Source organism: Brassica napus, unplaced genomic scaffold (genome assembly GCF_020379485.1).
Source record: "Brassica napus cultivar Da-Ae unplaced genomic scaffold, Da-Ae ScsIHWf_797;HRSCAF=1143, whole genome shotgun sequence".
NCBI lineage: Eukaryota > Viridiplantae > Streptophyta > Magnoliopsida > Brassicales > Brassicaceae > Brassica > Brassica napus.
Window position 1 is genome coordinate 40,925 of NW_026016844.1, and position 24,466 is coordinate 65,390.

Genomic DNA, 24,466 nt, shown 5'->3' on the forward strand with positions numbered 1-24,466 from the left:
AATGTCAGCATTTCAACGGGCATTATTGTTCATGTCAGTGTTGACTGCAACACTTTTATAGACAAATTTCCTGAAAATATCAAAATATACAACAGAATTCAACCAAAGAACTACCACAGTCACTATGCAACACTGTTGCCTTCTCTTTTCTTTTTTTTTTCCTTAAAAGTAAAAAAATGACCATATATTTTGATTCTTCCTCTGTACTCTTTAAGAAACGATCTTTTATAATAACCTTCTCATATGCCTGAGGAAAGAAACCCAACACACAAGTAAAGAAAAGAAACTGTGCCCAGAGCAAAAAAATGAGACATCTCCTTTACATTTTCTTCTTCATTCCCATTCTTGGCTTTGCAGGTAGATATCACATAACTTTTTTGTTTTGTTTTTTGTTTCATGCAACTCAATAGCTATAATCTGTATGCATGCAGGAGCTGGTCAAGAATCAACACCCATTGAAGCTCTGAATTTCCTTCAACTTCTTCCTCAAACTACTGATCTTGAGCTAGCTGTTTCCGTGAGAGACAACAAAACCATTACCGAGATTTCATCAAGCATCATAAAGGCTGAAACTTGGCTTAAAACCCATGTCCTCTCTCGTTACCCTTCCACCAAAATCACCACCATTGTTATCTTTTCCCCTGACTCTTGCCAAACCACGCCCTTTGACCTGGTCCTCTCATCATCTTTGAAGAACCTACACCATTCTCTCACAAGATGGGGTCTTGAGAAGAAGATCAAAGTCTCCTCTGGCTTCTCTTACCAGTGCTTAAACAACCTAGAAACCTTTAAACCTACTCTCGCCTTCCTCAGATCCATAAACTCCACTTTCACCATAAACCCACCTCCAAACTTCCTCTACTCTCCTGATAACCATCTTGACATGCTTCGTTCCGTGGAGAAGTTGGGATCTTTGAGCTTCAACAGAGTGAACTTCTTAAACCCTGAACCAGAAGAAGCTGCGGTGGCGGCGATGGCATCAAGAAGAAATCTCAGATCTTTAGTCAATTTTAGCACAAAATTCACATTTAACTTCCCGACATTACCCTCTCCGTCGCCGGAAAACTCACCAGTTCACTCCTCCGTCGGATATCCATCTCCACAGCCTTCGCCGGAGCTCTCACCGCCGGAGAAATCTCCGATCTCATCTCCGCCGGAGCAATCTCCGATCTCATCTCCAGGACTCTCGCTTTCGCCGTGCATTCCACATCAGACTCCTTCGCCGCCGGCGAAAGAGAAGGGCGTGGAAGGGCTGTGGTGCGTGGCGAAACCGAGCGTGGCGGCGGAGACACTGCAGCAGTCGTTGGACTTTGCGTGCGGACAAGGAGAGCCAACTGCGACGAGATTAAGCCTCGCGGGATATGTTTCTATCCGGACACGACAGTGGCTCATGCTTCTTATGCTTTCAACAGTTACTGGCAAAAGACTAAACGTAACGGAGGAAGTTGCTCTTTCGGTGGCACCGCCATGCTTATCACTACTGATCCAAGTAAGTGTTAAAAAAAAATATCAAATTTGAAATAACATTTTATTCAGGAGAGTTCATGGGTTTTGATTTTTGTTTTCGCAGGTTATCAGCATTGCAGGTTTGTTCTGAGTTGAGATTTGTCGGAAGTGGAAGACCGGTAATGATATCATGGAAACAGAGCTAGAAGACGGAAGATTTTCTCAATAATTGTTACTATTAGTTAAGAGTTAATTTCTCTTTAGTTTTCGTGGACTATCATTTTGGGTTAAATAATTGTGTTACGCTTCGACCGACTTCGATCGACCAAGTCTAAATCTGGAATTTACTCAGTTAAAACTGGCTATGACCTACTTCGATCGACCAAGTCGAGTCTTTCACAGAGAGTGGCTGTAGAACCGAGTATCACGAGCCTACAGAGCCATGTGTGGAAGATAAAGGCCCCGAGTAAGATGAAACATTTTTTGTGGCAGGCTATCTCGGGATGCGTGGCGACGGCAGAGAGGCTCATGTATAGACACCTGGGCACCGATAGGAGTTGTCCTAGATGTGCTGGCCCAGTGGAGTCGATTAATCATCTTCTTTTTGAATGCCCACCAGCTCTTCAGGTTTGGGCCTTATCGGACTATCCGTCCATTCCGGATTACTTCCCGAGTACATCCATATATCAAAACATGAACTTCCTATTTTGGAAGAGAAAAGAGGTGGCTCCTTTGAGACCACAATTCGATACTTTTCCATGGATCTGTTGGTACATTTGGAAGGCGAGGAACGACAAACTGTTCAATGGAAAAGATGTATTCCCCATTGACACCCTCCAACTTGCGTCTCTTGAGGCAGAATGTTGGAGGAAGGCTAACGAAAATGAGGAAGCAAATGAGGATCAGGACGATCCGTCCACTACAGAGATTGAGACAACGCCCCCTTGGATACCCCGAATCCCTACTTGTCAAATTGATGCATCATGGATCAATAATGGCAGTGTCAGTGGCTTAGGGTGGAGTCTTAAGGATCAGATGGGATTAGAATACTTCGGATTACGGGCGTGTAACAGGAACCTCTCAGCTTTGCACGCTGAGATGGAAGGGCTACTTTGGGCAGCCTCATGTATGAGAGACAAAGGGATCACTGCAGTACGGTTTGAGACGGACTGCATGGACTTAGTGGATATGACTACAAACCCGATGGACTGGCCAGCTTTCGCGACAGAGATCGAGGTGTTCCAGAGGCTACAGGAAGACTTCGAGGATGTGAGACTGTCTCATATTCCTCGAAGCCGAAATGGCCGGGCAGATGGATTAGCAAAAGATGCAAGGACCAGAGGTTTTATCTTCTCCCATATAGATCAGACCCGGACAGATGGAGATGCTCCTCGGAGAATCAACTCGTCTGCTCTCCACTTGATCTAGCTTAAATGGATAGACGACAAAAAAAAAAAAAAAAATTGTGTTACGCTTAAAACCCAAAATCATTCAGGCTACTGGGTAGGCTTTGTTTTACTTAAAAGAGAAAAAAATATTGACAAGAAAACTATCAGAGCCAGGTTTCGATCCTGGGACCTGTGGGTTATGGGCCCACCACGCTTCCGCTGCGCCACTCTGATGTTGTTGTTATTCTTTTACTTACCTTTTATCTCACATTAGTACTTCATGCTTCATGAGTTCATTCGATAGGCTTTGTTGTCATCGAGTGCACTGGTTAAATGTTCTCATTTTGTAAGTGCCAAAGTTTGCGAATATTCACAAGACTGTTTCTATATGTATACTGCGTCCACAATAAATTGTTGAAGAAATTTCTTAATTTTCTTCAGCATGCAGAAACGACAGGTTCTAGATTCGTTGAAGCGTTTTGGCAGTTGAATTGACTGAGTAGGCTCTTATAAGCAACGACGACCCACTGCCCACTTCATAATGCAACAACAAGACTAAGACCCAGTACTCCTCTTTCGTCAACGAGGCCCAATGATTATTTAACACATTATTTAATTTAATTTTCTGGTTTTTAGTTTTAGCATATCATTGTATCTGGTTGAGGTTGGTGACTACTGCCTAGTGGGAAAGTTTGACACACACACACACACAATAACTCAGAATATGCCCCTCTTGAGAATATCGACCGTGTTTGTATCATTTCTACAAATAAAAAATGGAAAACTTGCAAGCAAGTTGTTGTTTTTTTCCTTTTCTAATAAGCCAATAAAATGTAGGATCAAGCAAACAGAGATATAGGGCCTGTTTGTTTCTCCATTTGAATGAGTCATTTGGATGAAGATGAGAGTTTTGTTTGTTTAGACACTAAAAGTGCAACTCATTCAGATGGATCATCTGGATGATTTTTGGAAATTTAGGCTTAATTTTAAAGTCCATTCAGCTGAACCAATTTGGATCATTTGAATGGAGATGGTTCATTCAAAATGGTATAATGTCTATTATGCCCATAATGTAATTCACAGATTACAAACCTAAACATAATATCATTTTTGTCACATACGAAAACTGACAAAACTACAAAAATACGTTTTTCCGCGAAAACCTAAAAACTATTTTTTCACGCCAAAACCCCAAAAACGTAATTTCTCGCCAAAATTGCAAAAACACGTTTTCCCGTCAAAACTGCAAAAAACGTATTTTTCCACCAAAACAAAAAACGAGTTTTCCCGTTAAAACCGAAAAATCTCGTTTTCCCACCAAAACCGAAAAATCTCGTTTTCCGACCAAAACTGCAAAAACGCGTTTTTCCGCCAAAAACGTGTTTCCCCGCCAAAACCGCAAAAACGCGTTTTCCTGCCAAAAACTTATTTTCTCGCCAAAACCGCAAAAACGTGTTTCCCCGCCAAAACCGCAAAAACGTGTTTTTCCGCTAAAACCGCAAAAACGTGTTTTTCCGCTAAAACCGCAAAAACGTGTTTCCCTGCCAAAACCGCAAAAACGTGTTTTCCCGCCAAAACCGCAAAAATGTGTTTTTCTGCTAAAACGGCAAAAACGCGTTTTCCCGCCAAAACCGCAAAAAACGCGTTTTCCCGCCAAAACCGCAAAAATGTGTTTTTCTGCTAAAACGGCAAAAACGCGTTTTCCCGCCAAAACCGCAGAAAACGCGTTTTCCCGCTAAAACCGCAAAAACGCGTTTCCCGCCAAAACCGCAAAAATATATTTTTTCGCCAAAACCGCAAAACGCGTTTTCTAGGGATGGCAATCAAGGACCTGGACCGCGGGCCTGGCCCGTAAAGGCTTGCTGCGGGGCGGGATTGTGCCTCCATTTGATAAGCCCGCAAAATTGCGGGCCTCGCGGGACGGGTTCAAAGCGGAACGGATCAAAAGCGGGACGGGTCAAAAGCGGGACGGGTCGAAAGCGGGATGGGCTTAACCCGCGGGATTTTGAAGACCCGCAACCCTAAGTCCCTATTTCTGCTTTCGCCTAAAACATTGAGAGAGAGAGAGAGAGAGAGAGAGAGAGAGAGAGAGAGAGAGAGAGAGAGAGAGAGAGAGAGAGAGAGAGAGAGAAAACGATTCTTGTGACTTTTCCCCCATAAAACATAAGGAGTTCCGGCGATGATGCATGATTCGAGCTCCGGTGATGATGATTCGAGCTCCGGCGATGATGACTCCAGCTCCAGCGATGACGATTCGAGCTCTGGTGTTGTTTTGATTTGGTTTTCTCTTTTTATTACACACAACTATGAATTATTTTATTACAATGTGATATTTCTTGTTTAAGTTGATTGGTTTTGTTTTCAGTATTGTGAAGTGGTGTTTTTCTTAAATTAAATTTGGTTACAGTGGTGTTGTTTAGGAGAAAAGTTAGATGTATAATACGTCACTTGTATAATTTGGTAAAGTGATTCACGATTTTCTTTGCAATCCAAATAATTAAAAAGAGAGATGGTTTGATGAAGACATAAAACACTTGAGCCAACTTATTACAAAGATAACAATTCAATCAGATTCAAACTCAACAAAAGTTTATGCTGATAATAAAAGAAGGCTTTTAACTCAAGAACGCAAGCACAAACGGAGCTTTGTGGCATTGATTTTGATAAGTCTTTAGTGAAGCTAAATGAGCTCTCTTCAACTCTCTTACACAACTTTTATACTTGAGCATTCATGAAAAAAACTGTAGTATACGGTTTGATAAGGAGGCGTCCCGCGGGACGGTCCGCGAAGACCTATATATTTTGCGGTACGGGTTTGGGCCGGCATTTTGAAGACCGCAGCCCGCGCGGGACAGGCCCGCTGTAACCCGCTCGACGACTAACCCGCTGCGGTACGGGACGGAACGGGATGGGTAAACCTGTTTGACATCTCTAGCGTTTTCCCACCAATAACGAAAGATCTCGTTTTCTCGCCAAAACCGAAAAATTCCGTTTTCCCGCGAAAATCGCAAAAACGTGTTTCCCTTCAAAACCGCAAAAAACGCGTTTTCCCGCCAAAAACGTCATTTTCCGCCAAAACCGCAAAAAACGTGTTTTCTCGCCAAAACAAAAAAAAAATCTCGTTTTCCCGCCAGAACCGAAAAATTGTGTTTTTCCGCCATAACCGAAAAATGTGCTTTCTCGCTAAAACCAAATTTTTTTTTTCCGCCCAAACCGCAAAAAGGAACGTTAATTTTGAAATAATTCTAATGTAAATATATTAAACTCAATAATTAAATGTACTATAGTTAAAATTAATATCAAACATATGATTAAACCAATACAAGGGTATTTTGGTGATTTGTTTACTAAACTCATTTGAAATGGAAATAAAAAAAAAACAAACATAAAATCCATTTAGATGATTCATCTAGATGAGCCATGTGGATGAACAAACAAACAATCACAAAAATCTGAATGGATCATTTAAATAGATCATACAAATGAATCATTTGGATGGAGATGACAAATGGTGAAACAAACAGCCCCATAGTGTATAATGAGAGAGTGATGCAACTAACTGTGGGCTTTAAGTCTCTCGTACCGACTTTTAACTATCCACCGAAAAGTCTCACCATTCCCCTTACGCCACGCGGGCCGCCAGAAGGATCCAGCCTTCTTTAACTAATGAGGGTGTGCCAGATGAGCAACGGCCTAATGCCACCACATCTCACGAAACGAGTAAAAAGATACTACACTCCAGAGTGGCAAAAGCTTATTCTTTCTCGATTTAAAATTTTAAATACAACTCCGGAGATATGGCACTCCCTTTAAAGAACAACTGTCTTGCTAATCTTATATTTTAATCATAGCTTTTACATTCCTAATCGTTTAATTAAATTTCAAACAAATAAGTGTAACGACCGGGAAACGGGTGAGAATCAACTTGAAAGTTTGAAAAGTTCCTAACCAATTGGTGAAAACTCCGTTTTATACGTATTATTACATTATTAGTTTATTATATAGAACTTGGAAGTGTTGGAATAGTAATCTTTTACACATACATTATACTATTCTTCTTAGATATTTTTTCTCAACAATTTGGCAATTTCTAACTAAAAACAATACATTGACTTGGTAAAATAAAAATCCTATAATATTCCAAAATTAATGACAACATATTATACTAAAATAAAGGAATTTAATGGATTGAAGAAAGCAAGAGCAGCACCACTTGATCACTCATAACCCACGTTCCCACATTCAATCCCAATTCTACAAGTTATATAAATATAAATCAGACCAACTCCTAAAACACAACACAACACAAACATAAGACGTGCTCACAATACATCACACACACACTTCACTTCACTCTTTCTTCTCCTTCTTAAACACCTCAAGATCACATCTCAAGATTTATATGGCTCTTGAGACTCTCAATTCTCCGACTTCAGCCACCGCCTCCGCTCGGCCTCTTCTCCGGTATCGCGAAGAAATGGAGCCGGAGAATCTCGAGCAATGGGCTAAAAGAAAACGCACCAAACGACAACGTTTTGATCAGAGTCGTCTGAATCAAGAAACGGCTCCTTCAGAAGAAGAGTATCTCGCTCTTTGTCTCCTCATGCTCGCTCGTGGCTCCGCCGTGCAATCTCCTCTCCCTCCGTCTTCGTCCTCCGACCACCGTGGTTACAAGTGTACGGTCTGCGGAAAGTCGTTTTCCTCTTACCAAGCCTTAGGTGGACACAAGACGAGTCACCGGAAACCGGCGAGCAACGTTAACGTTCCCATCAACCAAGAGCAGTCTAATAACAGTCATAGTAACAGCAACGGTGGTTCCGTCGCTATCAACGGTAACGGCGTTAGTCAAAGCGGGAAGATTCATACTTGCTCGATATGTTTCAAGTCGTTTTCGTCAGGTCAGGCTTTGGGTGGACACAAACGGTGTCACTATGACGCTGGTATTAACGGAAACGGTAACGGCAGTAGCAGCAACAGCGTGGAGGTCGTCGGTGGCAGTGACGGCAACTATGTGGATGATGAAAGATCGTCAGAACAGAGCGCGACCGGCGACAACCGGGGGTTTGACTTGAATTTACCGGCTGATCAAGTCGCAGTTGTGATATCTAAACGTTGACTAGGCTCGTTATAAAAGTCAACTTTCAAGCGAGAGGAGTGGGGTTAGTGGACGGTGAAGTATTAACAGTCGTTTGTTTCCAGTTGCTTCAGCTTGACTGAGTTTGTAATGAAAGTGATTGGAGTGGACTTGCGCATTTGCATTTTTATTTTATTTTTAAGAAATGTTTATTTATTTGTTGTTGGATTTGTTTATAGATAGAGGAAACAATTGAGATATTGAAATAGTTTTTGTCAAAAGAGAAAAATTAAAAAGAATAGGGAAAATTGTTTTTTTAGAGCAAAAAAATGGTAACTATGTCCATTTATACTAATCTACACTACTTTATGTCCCATTAGACTATTTTTTTTCAAAATGGCAGTAATGCCCTTAAAATTGTAATTTTTTATTTCTTTTTCGTTTTTTTTTTTTTTTTTTTGTTCCTTTTTCGTTTTTTTATTTTTTTTTAAAAAAAATTGATTTTTTTTCAAAATATAAAAGTGAATATTCCCAAATATTTTGTTTCCATATTTTTAGGAACTGATTTCTTATCCGTAGAATACAACTAATATGTAGAAATCGGTTTCTACAGTTTTTTAGAATTATAGTAATGTTTAGATTTTGATTTCTACATGTTTTAGATTTATAGTAAATCTGTAGAAGTCGGTTTTTACGTGTTTTAGATTTATATTAATGTGTAGATTTTGATTTCTAAAGATTTTAGAACGATAGGTTAAGCGCGGAATGTGTATTCTAAATATTTTTAGAATACTCCTATTTACGTAGATCACGTATTCTAAACATTGTAGATTCAATGAAAAAAGTAGATTTTGTTTTCTACTTCGTAGAATGTCATTTCCACTTTATTTAGAACATAATATGAAATTTATAATTTTAACTTTTTTATAACTGGAAAAAATATCACTAAGTTCATATAGGTATTTTATCAAAAGTTACTATTTTTCCAATTTTTTTTTTGTTTGTAAAACTATTTATTAAATTTATTTTCAAAAATATTAAAGGATATTATAGGAAAATATGACACAAAATATAAATTACTCTAAAGGGACATAGTTACCATTTTTTTGCTCTAAAAAAACAGTTTTCATACAGAGGTGTGGATGATTGGATCTTACACGTTATTATGTAGTGGACCGTTCTGTAATAGTTTACTGAATTTCTTATTTTTTTTTTCGTAATCTGTACTTCATTTGCTTCCGCAAGCAAAGGAAAGCCACTTGAATTCTGTTACTCACAGCTCCTAGTGATCTGTTACTCCACATTAATTTATTTATTTAATAAGACAATTAATACATAATCATGGTTTCCTGTTATAAAATGATTTGTAGCGTTTCATAGATTTAAAGAGTTGGAACAACCCACAATACACTCTTTACAGCATGCAAGTGAACCTCTTTAGAGCTATTGGTAAAAGAAGGTGAGCTCCTGAAGGAGTTTGAAATTGTTCTGGAACAGGAAGAACTTATTTGGTTTCAGAAATCACGGGAGAAATGGGTTGCTCACGGGGATAGAAATACAAAATTTTTCCATATGTCAACGATTATTAGGAGAAGGAGGAACAAAGTGGAGATGCTAAAGAATGATGAGAACAAGTGGATCTCGGAGGCTCGAGAGCTTGAGGAGCTTGCGGTTAGCTATTTTAAAAAGCTATACTCATTGGAAGATGTGGAGACTGAGCCCCATGACCTACCTATGAGGGGATTTGTGCGTATCACTAGCCAAGAACATACGGTTTTGAATAAGAGATTCTCTGCAGAGGAAGTGGAGAAGGCGATTAGAGATATGGGAAGTTTCAAGGCGCCAGGACCAGATGGTTTCCAACCAGTCTTCTACCAAAGATGTTGGGAAACAGTAGGTGACTCTGTGGTTAGGTTTGTTCTTAATTTCTTTGAGACTGGGACATTACCGGAAGGAACAAATGATGCTCTAGTTGTCTTGATTCCGAAAATACTCAAACCAGAGAGCATTACTCAGTTTCGCCCGATCAGTCTCTGTAATGTGCTGTTTAAAGTGATAACAAAAGCTATGGTCGGGAGGTTGAAGGGTATCATGAATAAGTTGATTGGTCCTGCTCAGTCTAGTTTCATCCCGGGCAGGCTTAGTGCTGATAACATTGTCATAGTCCAAGAAGCTGTTCACTCTATGAGAAGAAAGAAGGGACGAAAGGGTTGGATGATCCTTAAACTGGATCTGGAGAAAGCGTATGATAGACTGCGCTGGGATTTCCTAGAGAACACACTAAGGGCAGCTGGTCTATCAGCAGACTGGGTTGGGAGAATAATGGAATGCGTTGCTGGGCCAGAAATGAGTATTCTGTGGAATGGTGAGAAATCAGAATCATTTAAGCCATCGAGAGGGCTTCGACAAGGAGATCCCCTGTCACCGTATCTCTTCGTACTATGTATGGAGAGGCTCTGCCATCTGATAGATGAAGCAGTAGTGGAGAAGAAGTGGAAGCCTATTAGCCTGTCGAGAGGAGGGCCGAAACTCTCACATATTTGTTTTGCAGATGATTTAATTCTGTTTGCGGAAGCATCTGTGGTGCAAGTACGAGTGATAAGAAGAGTGTTGGAAACGTTTTGTAGAGCTTCTGGGCAGAAAGTGAGTTTCCCAAAGTCCAAAATATTTTTCTCTAGCAATGTCTCGAGAGAAAGAGGAGAACACATTAGTCGGGAGAGTGGCATTGCGTCGACAAGGGAGCTGGGGAAGTATTTGGGAATGCCGATCTTACAAAAGAGAATAAATAAGGATACTTTTGAGGAGGTCCTGGAGAAAGTGGCTTCAAGACTATCAGGCTGGAAAAAACAAACTCTAAGCCTCGCAGGAAGGGTTACTCTAACTAAGGCGGTCTTATCATCAATACCGGTACATCAGATGAGCACAATCTGTCTGCCAGCCAGTACTCTTGATAAGCTAGATAGTCTGTCAAGAAGTTTTGTGTGGGGAAGTGGTCAGCACCTGGTCTCCTGGGATAAAATTTGCAAGCCCAAAGCTGATGGGGGGCTTGGGATTAGAGTGTCGAGAGACATGAACAAGGCATTGATTGCCAAAGTAGGATGGCGCCTGTTACATGATGATAAGAGTCTATGGGCCAGAGTTTTGCGCGGCAAGTACGTAGTAGGTGACATTCAGGATCCAGCGTGGAGAGTGGTGGGGAAGACTGCCTCGTCTACTTGGAGAAGCGTGGCACTGGGGATCAGGGAAGTAGTGGTGAAGGGGCATGTTTGGGTTATTGGTAATGGAAGGAGAATCAAATTTTGGACTGACAGGTGGTTGTCGGGTGAAGTACTTTCAGAGGCCGCGATCATCGATCTTCCAGAGGGTTTTGAGAATATAACTGTGAGAGAGTTATGGGTGGATGGTGGGGGATGGGACCTTACCAGAATTTCCCCCTTTATCAGCGACGAGACAAGGCAGGAGCTCACGGCAGTGGTGGTCGACACTATTACAGGAGCGAAGGACCGGTTGGGTTGGAGAGAGACACCGAATGGAGAATTCTCAGTGAGAACTGCGTATAATTTGATCACACGAGATGATGCTCCACGGCCACAAATGGGAAACTTCTTCAAAAGAATGTGGCGTGTGGTGGCGCCTGAGAGAGTAAAAATGTTTCTCTGGCTTGTTGGAAATCAGGCAATAATGACGAACGCAGAGCGATTTCGACGTCATCTAAGTGGAACGGATGTTTGCCAGATTTGCAAAGGAGGAATCGAAACCATCTTGCACGTGCTTAGAGACTGTCCTGCGATGTCAGGAATTTGGGACCGTCTCGTCCCAACTAGGAAGAGACAAGCCTTCTTTTCAATGTCATTGTTTGAGTGGTTTTATCTGAATCTCAGTGATACGCAAGAGGGTAGTGGAGTTCCCTGGGCTACGACGTTCTCTTTAGCTGTTTGGTGGGGGTGGAAATGGAGATGTGGAAATGTGTTTGGTGATAACCGTCTTTGGAAAGACAGAGTTAAGTTCTTACGGAACTTGGCGACAGAAGTGATGGCAGCAAAGGATGCGGAGAGCAGGAAGTGGGACAGAGGTGGACGAACTGAAATCATGATAGGTTGGACGCCACCCCGTGTGGGATGGATGAAGTTGAATACGGATGGGGCCTCTCATGGTAACCCGGGACTGGCAACTGCAGGGGGTGTTTTGAGAAATGGTGATGGTGAGTGGTGTGGTGGATTCGTACTGAACATAGGGAGGTGCTCCGCTCCTTTGGCAGAGCTGTGGGGCGTTTACTATGGACTTGTCATTGCATGGGAGAAAGGTATTAGTAGGCTGGAGGTGGAGGTGGATTCTAAGATGGTGGTGGAGTTTCTTACAATGGGAATTGGTGAGACTCACCCGCTGTCTTTCCTGGTACGGCTGTGCCATGGCTTTTTAACAAGGGACTGGTTAGTCCGAATTCTTCACGTGTATAGGGAAGCAAATCACTTGGCTGATGGTTTGACTCACCTTGCTTTTTCTTTTCCGTTTGGGTTTCATAGATTAGATACTGCACCTTTGGATGTTGTTAGTCTTTTGAGAGAAGATGTGGATGGACCTCTACGGCCTCGACAAGTTCGTTTGTAGTTTGAAGTTTTTTATTAAATAAATACTGGGAGTTCTTTTCTCCCAGTTTCCTACCAAAAAAAAAAGCATGCAAGTGAACCTAGATCCTTCGGCTATGCAATATTACCACTTTATTTGAACCGTTTCCTTTGACCATGAGATTAAAATATTTGACATGTGAGGTAAATTGGCTTGATGCCAACCTGTTAACCTTCAACCTCAGAATTACTCGATTCAGAAAAATATACATCTAAATTTCAAAGACTATTAGATTGATGGTTGGTCTGAAATTACGGCCCATTCACAACCATAAACCTCCGTTTATGAAAAGTTAATTCGGAAAATCTTGTTATCTTCGTTACCCATAACCATAATAGTCATGAGATGAGACTCTGATGATTGCAGAATTACATGGCCCGACCTAATAAGAATATAAAAACTGCAGCCCACTAAGAAATGGACATATATATCAAAGCAGTGTTATGGTAGGCTGTTTATAGAAGTCTCCAACGACAGCGGTTCATCGCATTAGTTTTATGTCGCAACTATTTTATTTTAATACGTGGGAAAAAGAAAACGTTCAGTGCGTCACTCGTGACATCTTTGCATGCAGAGCCTCGCTTTAGCTGCGTGGAGAATGACAATAGAAGAAGACTTCTACTAGACTATTACAAAACTTCTTTTAAAATTATACAATCTTATAGGTAGGCCTCCGAAGCGAATTCGCTTTTTTCTTGCTAAGTAGCCTAACATTTTTTTTATCCCTTAGTTTTAGTCCTTTTAAATCGTTCTTACTAGATTAATTAACTATGCATCTCTCTTATCCCTTATATATTAAAGAAGAAGCATTGTAATAAATGCATTCACATTATAATTGACATGTGGCATCCTCACAATGATTTGATAATAAATATGTTAATGCATTCACACTATATTCATAAATGTGTTCACACTATGTACTTTACGTTTTTTTTAAATATAACTCATATACATGGTTCCAATAAAACCCTGGATTTTTTGGTTCGAATAAAAATAAATAACGAATTAAAAGCCAAACTATATATATATATTATTTTTATTGTTTACAGATAAAATTGAACAAAATATTCATAAATTTTAATTCGATTCGTTATCCGTTTTGATTTGAACCAAAACATCTGGATATCCAAAACCCTACGAAACAAATCAAATACTAAAATATAATATCCAAAGAAGAAGCAAATCACAAATATCAATATTTTTAGGAACATATATCTGTTATATGCATATATATACATATATGTAAAGAATTATATATATATGTTATATATATTATACTTTATATCAGTTTTTAAAATTTTAATGAATTAAATTTATTATATTAGGTATTAGAATTTAAAAAGTTAAATAATGTTTTATTTTTGTAATAAATATTATTATTAAATGTTTCAATTACTTTTTAAATTTTATTTTATTTACGGATCAAATCGGATATTCTTTAAAATTCTAAAATATTTCGAATATTCGAGTCACCGAATATCTAGGTGGCTAAAGATTGAATCGACACGAATGCTTCCAAATATCCAGATATTCGATCTGTGTCCACCCCTATTTACGGATACAATTTTATTTTATTTTATATGAAAAGATTGACTAATGTCAAGATCTTTTTATTTTAAATTAATTTTAATTTCATTTTTCATGTATTATTTTGAACAAAAATATCATTTAATATTAGTTAACTATATTTTTTATATGTTTCTCAACTATTTTTATACACTTTTTACATACACATACATGTGTACATTGATGTAAGCACTTTATAGCTAAGTATTCACCACAACTGAAATATCTAATTTTTTAAAAGTTGAAATACTTTTTCTTAATGATTCTTTCACTACCGACCAAATTGTAGTGAAATGATTTATCTTAATAATTTTCTTTTCTTTTTCTTAAACTATTATCTATTTAGAAACTATAATATGAAACTATTGGTTTGACATGACGACTATCTAAAATTCATAACATGAAAATAAACAAATAATATTAATTTTTGGTTTTTACCGGAGAAACCAAAAAATCAAAAATTTTAACCGAATTAACTAAAATGAATATTAATTTAAAATAATAGTTATATTTTAGAAGATTAAAAAAAAAAAAAAAACTTAAAACCGAACCAATATCCATATTAGACAGATTTAATGTATTTTTATTAAAAATAACCAAACTAATAAATACATTCCGCGCAAGGCGCGGATTATTACCTAGTATTGCATTACATTGCATGTGATCTTCTTTTACATATACAAAAATGATTAGCCTTCCATAAAAAATAAGATTTCTAAAAAGCCTAAACCATGGTGAGATGTTATATTATTATTTCACCCACTCAGTAACCAGGTATGGAAGCCAATTATTGCCCTTTTGCAAATTTCATCGATTACTTACCTATGATTACCCTCGTCTACTATCCTACTATATAAAAGGGACTAAATCTCTACTTTCTAAGCCTTGCCACATGGGCAAAATATTGTAAACCAACCAAGATGCCATGTCATCCGGACTTGAGTTTGAGTTAAAAAAAATAAGCTATTTTCGGAGCCCATTCGACCCATTTCGAAACCCATTCCCGAGCCACTCTCTCATAAGCATAATCCCCTGTTTTAAACATCCTGAATTTTTTAAAACACTCATATCTTAGAAATAGTTTAGAAAATATCTTTATATAAATGTTTTTTTCTTGAATATATTTAACTATAATTTTTGTATCTTCTTAACTTTTATAATAAAAATATTGTTTTCAAATAGCAACAAAATATATATAAAAATTATCTTATTTTTAAATTTTTGATAATTTTATTATATTATTTTAGAATCAATTATTTAATATTAATATAACATATAAATTTTATATGATTAAAATAAAATTCGTTTTTAATTATATATAAAATTCATTAAGGGTATTGTTTTAATTAACACATTACCGAATCAGTTAGAAATTAATAATAAATCAATAACCTATCTAAAAGTCTAAAACCTAATAAAATATGAAAAATAAGAAAAACTAACTAAATTTTAATATAAATAGAAATTTAATATTACTAAAATAAAATTTATTTTTTAATATATATATAATATTAATTAAGGGTATTTTTTAAATTAATAAATTAGTGACTTAGCTAAAAATAAATAATAAATCAATGATTTAGCTAAAATCTAATAAAAACATGACAAATAAGCAAATTTACTAAAATTATGGATAATATGAAATATGATTGATTCTTTAATACAAAATTAAAATAAGAGTTTTGTTAAATCAAACATAAGTTTGTCGTATCGGTGTTACAAAAAAAAACAATAATTAATAGTGTCGTAGGAATTATGTATTTTCCATTAGCGAATAAAATTGAAGCAGATTGTTGGAGGATATCTCAACGTATAGACGAGATTATGGAGATTGATATGGGAGTTGAAGTAACGGACACAACTGTTCCTCCGCAAAGAAACGCTCTTGCTAGTCATCCTGGATAAAATGAAAGAGACATATATGAACTTGGCTTTGTGTTAATGGATGGTGACTTTCCAATGCTGTTTGGAGCAAGGGCCAATATACACGCACCAAATCACCACTGCAAGCGGAAGCTGATGGTTTGCTATGGGCAATGCAAGTGATACTGAAGTTTGGACACAAAGAGATGATCTTTTAATCAACTGTGAACAACTGGTTATACTCATTCAAAAGGAGGAAGATTGGTCTGCTTTGGACTCGGAGCTAGACGAAATACAGGCTGTATCTAAATAATTTTCTGAACTTTCTGTTGCTTATATTCTTAGATCTTTAAAATTCTGTACGAATAGCCTAGCAAAAGGTGTCCGATCACGCGCATCTCGATCAGCTTTTGTAAACCCTTTTGCACCAAGTTGGCTAGCCCCACAAGTTAGCATGAGGGTGCCAAAAAAGAAAATAAAGTTGAAAGTGAAACTAAATATTCCAATGAACAAATTTATCAGAAGTTCATATTTATGTGGATGTCTATATGGGACAAACAATTTTTTTTAGACAATTATAGAATGTAGTCACGAAAAATCAATCTTAAAATATATAATTAAAAAAAAAAACCATTTAAACAAATCATCAAAATTTTCAATATTACAGCAAATAAGAATATAAAGACCAACTATATTCTCTTCATGTATAATGTGTTGTGGTAAGATTCAAAAAAATTAACTTACTTTACAGTAACGAAAAATTAGATTTTTAATTCCAAATTTACAGTAAAAACATAACATTTTATAAAACTAAACAATTGACATAATAGTATAAAAATATATAAAAAAAATTAAAATACTATCCGCGCGTAGCGCGGCCAAGGACCTAGTGATAAAGAATGATTAGTGGATTCCTAACCCGTTGGGAAAAGGACTCGTAAAAATATTTTTTTTTAAATGAATGGCTGAGAGAAGACACGACTTTTTGCGGAGACATGGTGCCGCTCACACCCAGCATCTTGGAATCTTGACTACCCTCTCTCAAAGGGTAACTTCATAAAAACGTTATAAAACACACACAGATTATTAAAATGTAGTCTATTACTTTTTCTTTGGGGACAAAGAGCAGTAGTTAAATTTTCAAAGATTATATAAAATATGGTGTAAGGTTGAGAATCTTCTACGGCGGCGAGCCTCACGCACAAGGACGCTTGCCTTCCTAAGTTATATGTCTCTTAGCTCTTTATTATTCAATTTTTTTCTTTTAAATCCCAACTTGGGTTTTTAATATATACTATTTATGTCTATATATATGGTCATCTATCTTTGTTTCTGTGCAAACATCACTTTCTTGCTCCCAAAGCAAATCTTCTTCTTCTTCCTTGGAGATTCTCCAAGACATCAGCAACAAACTGGACAGACTCTGTCGGAAAGAGAATTAAAAGTTAGAAAAAAGTCACAAAACTCAGCAAAGAAACTAGTTAAATCTTGTCGGAAATAAAGAATGAGTTGCAATGGTTGCCGTGTGCTCCGAAAAGGTTGCAGCGAGAACTGCATCCTCAGGCCATGTATCCAATGGATAGAAACCGCCGACGCTCAGGGACACGCCACCGTCTTCGTCGCTAAATTCTTCGGCCGCGCCGGTCTAATGTCTTTCATCTCCGCCGTACCGGAACCTCAACGTCCCGGTAATTAACAGATCTCCAACGATATTACACTTTTTTCCTCAGGTTTTCTAATCTTTTTTTTGGCGCAGCTCTGTTTCAGTCTTTGTTATACGAAGCTTGTGGGAGAACAGTGAATCCAGTCAACGGAGCTATAGGAATGCTGTGGACGGGTAACTGGAATATCTGCCAAGCTGCGGTTGAGACGGTGCTTCGCGGCGGTTCTTTGAGACCCATCCCGGAGCTTCTCGCTCACGGCGGTGGATTCGCCGGCTTTCCATCGGAAGAAGGGTCTGAGATCTGCACGGGAATGCTGAACCTTAATGATGGTTCCAGCGACCGTAACATCTACCATCATTCTAGATTCTCAAGCTCAAGATCCAGATCTACGCTGGACTCTTCTGCCAAGAAGCGTAAGCGAGTTGATTCTTCCGAGCTCGATCTTTCACTAAACCCTAATTTATCCACTAAAACAACGCCTTCTCCCACACGGCAGCGATCAGGAACACCGTCCATGAACTCTGAGGAGTCAGTGGCGACCACGACGTCGTTTTGGGATGCCACTGCAACAGGTGAACGCTACGGTAACGGCGGAGGAGGAGAAACAAGACAGCTGCTTAACCTTTTTGTTTAAGGAAACTTTCTCTGCTTTAATTAGGGTTTAAAAATGTAATTTTACACATTGTCTTTCCCTCTTTTCGTGGATACAAAAATATTTGGACCGACGAGTTAGCTATGCAGTTTTGTTCTCTCGGTTGATAGTTAGTATTAAGAGTATTTGCATCCTATAGTATTAATTAACCAATGTTATATTTTTTTGAGTGAAAAAGAATGATAATCCATCTCTATTTTCACACTTCATGACATGATAACTGTTAGATTCGGATTTATTATGGGCTTCCAACTTAAAGCCAATTGGCAATTAGTGGATTGGCCCTAACCTTTTATATATTACTTAATGTCCCATTGATTTTTCAATGTGGGATACATATCCCTTAATACCCCTCCTCGAGATGATGGCTCTTATCGGCCAGAAATCTCGGAACTTTAAGACAGTTATACTCGGTCGAGCGAGTCAATTACGACCTATATACCCGGTCGGGTAGGGTTAATATTAATTAGGGGTTTAACTTATTAGGATCTGGGCTCTGATACCATGTTAGATTCGGGTTTATTATGGGGCTTCCAACTCAAAACCAATTGGCAATTAGTGGATTTACCCTAATCCTTTATATATTACTTAATGTCTCATTGATAATCCAATGTGGGATAAATATCCCTTAATAATAACAACAACATATTGATCATTCGTTTGGAGTTGTTGTATATATATAGAATAAACTCGAGCTAATTACTACTTTTCACCAGTTGTTCATCATCTTTCCCAATATTTTTCAGTTTTAAACTAGTAGTTATCATTATATCTTTCCCAATATTTTTCAGTTTTAAACTAGTAGTTATCATTATTCACTGATCAACATAATGCTGCTGCGCATATGTGCATATGTGATATGTCATGTTTGATTCGTTGGATATTTAATGTTTACCAAAAAATTGACATGTAAAATACTGATGTATATACTACATCGCAAGTTAAATTCTGTAAAAAAAATAAAAATCTCAAACAATATATTTAGTAGGGGCTCCTAGCACATTAAATAAACTAAATTTTTTTTTTTCGAAAAAGAAAGATCGAAACAAATAAAATAGTTGTGTCGTACATATACTCATATTAAAATAATAAAGATGGATATGCAATATCTAAGCATGTGGTTGGACCAAATGGTTGGAGAGGAGTAGAGGAGGCACACATGACTCAGAGCCCTTTGTTTTAGAGGGGGCTTTTGGACGACGCAAAGAGCCATTTTCTTCCTCCACCCATGGAATACTTAAAACACACACTCCTTTTTTCTCCATCTTCATATTATTATTCGCTTATAACTTTGTTAATGTTATCTCACAAAAACATTATTACAATCACTTCTTTTGTTATATTGAACTCCTTCTTATTTGATATTTATATATTATACAAAACTTATACATTTGTTTTATAAAAAGTAAACTGATAAAATGATATCCTGATCTATGCCCCATAAAAAATTGCCAACCATCCCAACGGCAATCAAAAGGCAGTGATGGTCTATGTCATCTTTACTGGCTTTTTCTGACTACTATGACTTTTAGTATAATTTTAATCAGTTTCTCCTAATCACGGTTTCTCATTGCCTACACATCCACAGGCTTTTTTTAATGAACCAGAATTTTAAATGCAAAATAAAAATGTCAATGAAATAAGAAAAAAACAGTCACATTCTAGCTAGCTCGAATTTTCAAGGAATTAATAGGCTTTGTTCATTCTATCATTTATTTCATTTTGTTTTCAGTTCTTATCAATACGATACGAGATATTGTTGTCGTCAATAGATTAGCTCAATGTTGTTGTCACTTCGTCCCTGATCCAGGATTTATCTCCACCGATATTGGGAACGTCAGGGATGGTCCCACACTCCCATGTCATCATCCAGCTGCTCCGTCATTCCACCTATATAGCCAAAGATGATATGATCAACGACTTGTCTCCTCAAGATACAAATTGAAGTCAGATAAATAATGTTAAGAAACGGATAGAATGACTCGTGCTGGATGTAAAAAGCCGTAGTTTGTAATTGGACCTGGTAGGGCACATTATGTCCTTTTCCTTTACCTTACGCCTCCGAGCCCACTTGCTGACTTAAATTACATTTAGCTTTATATGGTTCAATGTTATCATATCTACTTATCAGAATAAATAAGCGATCCATCGTCGTGGGAGAGTCCAAGAGACATATGCCCCTTCAACAATTTTATTGGTCGTACCCTTAAAATTCATCTCCTAATCCACGCACTTTGTATTGTCTACGGTATTACGTCATCCACTATAAATACTTTTAACAAAGAGAAATTAAATTAATATTTGATTATATCTCTTGTTTGTTGATTCCCTTCCACACATGTCGGATCTTACTTACGTAATTAGTAATATACGTTTTTAAGGTTTATAATTTCATTGACTTCAGAGTATTGGTCCAACTCCAACGGAGGTATAGTAAGGATTGTAATGCAAGCAAATGAAAGAGTCAAAATGTCGATACTTGGGGAAGATTGGGCTGCAAAGCTTGAGACGTTCCGGTTAGCTACACCGATTTGCATGCAGGTTTTCAGACAAGATAACTCTGTAACTATATACAGTATAACTTCTTTAAATTAATACTCTATAAATTAATATACACTAAAAATCTCTATAAATTAATATAATTTTATAGTTTTAAATTGAGTTTTTTGTTCAATTAGTATATCCATAAATTAATATCTCTATAAATTAATAAAAATATAATATTTGTGTATCCCAATATTATTAATTTATAGAGGTTTCACTGTATATCTGATTCTTTAATTACAGAGTTTGTGTTGAACAAAAATCTTTAGATTTTGTGTTTAAATATGTCTTGGGATTTAATTATTGTGCTGATTTTGGATGCTTAGGTTTTGATTTGTTAAACAACTTCCATAGAAGAAATAAGGTAATTAATATTGAAGCCAAAAGAAATAAAACAAGGATATATATAATAATTGTTATGTTTGTGAATAATACAAGAAGCAAAAATAAACAGAAAACAAAAAAATCGTAATCGGTCAAGAATCAAAATGCTGTAAGAAAAAAACTCAAAAACAGAATTTCAAATTTTCTGTATTCCCTCTTAGTTAAACGCTCCACAGTCACGACGAATGTTACCATTGTGTCCAGTTTTAACGCCAACGCGGCCAAGCTTGGTCATAGCTTTAACAAAGGCGGCGTTGAAAGCAGCTGAGTTCTTGGCCCAAGAGTCAACGGTGGGCCTAGAGCGACGATTGGTGTAGAGAACTTGGTCGGAAGTGAAGAGTCCTTTGCCTTGTTGGAGATTCCTGAAGTAAATGTTGTCTAACTTCTTTGGAGTGATTGGGTCAATGTTAATAGCGATTCTTGGGTCAACGTTCTTGGGACAAGCCAATCGAAGGTCCTTAGCGTAGCCTTTATTTAGAGTTGGATCAATGATATGTGTGCGGTTGAAGTTGTAGATTCTGTTGAATACTTTGCTACAATGGGCGAATCCGAGGGTGTGAGCCGCTGCATGGAGAAGTTTGAAAAGGTTTAAATTAAATGTATTTTGATGATCTAAATAATGTTTTTTAATTTGTTAGGAATCTCACTTTTCACTTTAAGAAGTAGTGAAATATATCAATATTTAATGTTAATATTATTACCTGAAAGAGCGATCATATCCTCTTGAGTAAGTTTGTTTTTGGCAAAGAGCTTGTTGAGTTTGTCAACGTTATCATTTGGTCCTGGCAAGTTTCCGTGGACGCTGGCAGCTGTAGACTCCAAACCGTCACGCCTTCCGAGTTCCACCGGGTACGACGGTCCTTCAGCCTAAATCACATCCAAAAAGCTACTTTTTATATATCGTGTACACTTGTGCATTTTGTTGGTTATAATTAAGGAGAATGTTTTGTCTATAGTTTCTTTAAGATTGATAAATGACTTTATATAACTCACCGCGACAACCACATCGCGGGTGGCTAGGGCAAGGATATCAGCACAAGAAACTTTGTTTCTACAGCTTGGGATTGCGTCAAGAGCTTTCTTGGCTTTGATCACAACATCAAATCCGTCTCCGGCCAAAGACACGTTGTCTGGATGATCCTTCTCGGCCTTGTTGTTAGGCGTTGATTGAATCATGACCGACGCATCACATCCCTATATATAACAAGCAACATGTAAGTAAGTAAGTACCCATATTATAGAATGCAAATAAAGAAAAGCTATCAAAAGTTTTGAGCATTACGTTAACGAAGCAATCGTGGAAGAAGAGACGGAGAGTAGCTGGGATAGTAACGAATGTCTCTTTGACTTTTTGTTGGACAATTTTCCTCACAATAGCTTCAACATTAGGACATGACTTTCCGTAGAAATTGTGTTGAGCTGAGCAGTGGTTGTGTCCGGAAACACAGAGATGGTAAGGCAAAGAGCCATGGCGAGAACCAGACCTAAACGCGCCATTTCGTCTGGGTTTATCATATTTCTTCTTCGATTGTAGTTTGTATGGTTTCTAGGCTTGGTGGTCGTGAATCTGAACAAGCTGAAGGTCTGTTTCGACGGGTCTCTTCTCGTCGCTGTTGTAGCGGTGCGGGGAATGGCTTTGGTGGAGTCCGTGAGTGTCTTCGACGCTGTGGTTTCTACTAGATCCGAGCTTTTGAGTCCTTTAGGTTCAGAGAAGCAAAAGGTTCAGTATCGGGAGTGGCCTTTACGGTGGTTTGGTCGTAGTCCGTCACCGGTGAAGATCAAAGGATTATGTTCACCTGGAGGGAGTTATCCTGTTTGCGGCCTCCAATTGTCGTAAGTTCTTATCGGTATTACGTTCTGGCTAGGAGTGTGGAGGAGTCGTTTTTGTGATGAGAAAAGATTCTTAATCATGTCCATTTTTATTATTGTTGTCAACCATGTCCATCTTTACGTAGTTGTACAGTTTTGCTAGGTTAAACTCATATATGTCCATGGATCAAATCAATCGAACCTTGCAAAAGTTCAAAATTGTAATTTTTTTTTATTATGAAATTGTAATCATCTCAAAACGAGAATTGAAGAAGTCTTACCTTTCTTGGCAAGCCAAATCCAGTGCCTCCCTCCAGGCAAGATGGGAGCTGAAGATTCAATCATATGGCTCCCATTGCCCTCAGGAGTCTACTCAACAAGATCGGGGTATAACTCTGCTGTTCGCCTCTAGAACAGACAAGACACGCAAACCCGGGGTACTTCAATTGGTTGGGAGATGTATGGAGGGGATCTTTCTCTCCCAAAATGAAGATGTTCTTGTGGTCAATCATACAGAATGCTCTCCCCTTAGGGGAAAACCTGCAAAAACGTGGACTAGGATCAGACTTCAACTGCATAAGATGCCAAGAAAAGGAAACAAAAGAGCATATTTTCTTCAAATGCCAGTATGCGAGAGAGGTATGGAAACAAATACCACTGGCTAAAGGTCCACATATATTGGATGACGACAGTTTCGAGAAAGCAATTACAAAGTTCCGTCAAGCGATCTGTCTTCCTCCGACAGGAATCAGAGGCAGTGTACTATCCTGGATCTGCTGGGCAATATGGAACTCAAGAACACGCTGGTCTTTGAAAGAAAAGCTATACCTCTGAGGAGACAGCGACAAAAGGAGTAGCATCAGCACAAGAATGGAATCTAGCGCAGCAAAAAATCGAACTTCATACCTCCTTGTTGCAGAAGGAGAGGGAAACGACATCATCTAATAGAAGGCAACAAAATGGGGAAGCGGTTATCTGCCACACAGACGCGTCTTGGGAGAAAGAGAGAAAGAGAGCAGGACTAGCTTGGATGTTCTCAGGCTCACCCCCCCCCCTATCGTACTGGAAGAAACCCGTGTAGAGGAGTTTGTTGGATCACCACTAGTGGCAGAAGCCATGGCGGTTCGAGCGGCTCTATCGAAGGCTCTGGAGCTCGAGATCTCCGATCTTAGAATCCACACCGACTGTTTAACGCTCCTTGGAGCAATCACCTACAATATATATTCTTACATGCATGCATGCATGTCGGTGTTTGTATATATCCTTTTTAACCTCAAAGCACACAAGACACGCATGTGTGAAAACACACACCACATACACATAACACATTCATGTGTATAAACAGGAAACTACAACATCTTAGTCCTTTCTAAAGCATCATAGAGTCTTCTTAAATATTATGTCAAAATAATATGAAATGGAAAATTTAAAGGAAATTTTTTAGAAAATC

The 24,466-nt window shown here is 38.0% G+C and overlaps 3 protein-coding genes and 1 pseudogene across 3 annotated transcripts; 3 read left to right on the forward strand and 1 right to left on the reverse strand.

Annotated features, from left to right (window-relative positions):
• The first annotated feature begins 189 nt into the window (after window positions 1–189).
• Window positions 190–2,970, forward strand: LOC106405864 (glucan endo-1,3-beta-glucosidase 12). Its single transcript, XM_013846419.3, is given in 4 exon segments — window positions 190–357; window positions 432–1,325; window positions 1,328–1,489; window positions 1,571–2,970. Coding segments are annotated over 4 exon segments (1,140 nt in total). The 5' UTR covers window positions 190–305; the 3' UTR covers window positions 1,603–2,970.
• Window positions 2,971–6,727: 3,757 nt separating this feature from the next.
• On the forward strand, window positions 6,728–8,078 carry LOC106426310 (zinc finger protein AZF1-like). The gene has a single exon (XM_013867036.3). The coding sequence runs from the start codon at window positions 7,237–7,239 to the stop codon at window positions 7,948–7,950; it is 714 nt and encodes a 237-aa protein (XP_013722490.1). The 5' UTR covers window positions 6,728–7,236; the 3' UTR covers window positions 7,951–8,078.
• Window positions 8,079–16,955: 8,877 nt separating this feature from the next.
• Window positions 16,956–18,475, forward strand: LOC106405874 (LOB domain-containing protein 37-like). The gene is made up of 2 exons (XM_013846431.3): window positions 16,956–17,651; window positions 17,720–18,475. Exons 1-2 carry the CDS (start codon window positions 17,468–17,470, stop codon window positions 18,259–18,261), a joined length of 726 nt encoding a protein of 241 aa, XP_013701885.1. The 5' UTR covers window positions 16,956–17,467; the 3' UTR covers window positions 18,262–18,475.
• A 2,735-nt stretch (window positions 18,476–21,210) lies between these two features.
• LOC125605646 lies at window positions 21,211–22,704 on the reverse strand (annotated as a pseudogene).
• Between the last annotated feature and the right edge of the window lie 1,762 nt (window positions 22,705–24,466).

Coding starts and splice junctions, on each gene's coding strand:
- LOC106405874 (XM_013846431.3), top strand. CDS start 17,468: ATGAGTTGCAATGGTTGCCGTGTGCTCCGAAAAGGTTGCAGCGAGAAC. Junction 17,652..17,719: donor ACCGGAACCTCAACGTCCCG/GTAATTAACAGA, acceptor TTTTTGGCGCAG/CTCTGTTTCAGTCTTTGTTA.
- LOC106426310 (XM_013867036.3), top strand. CDS start 7,237: ATGGCTCTTGAGACTCTCAATTCTCCGACTTCAGCCACCGCCTCCGCT.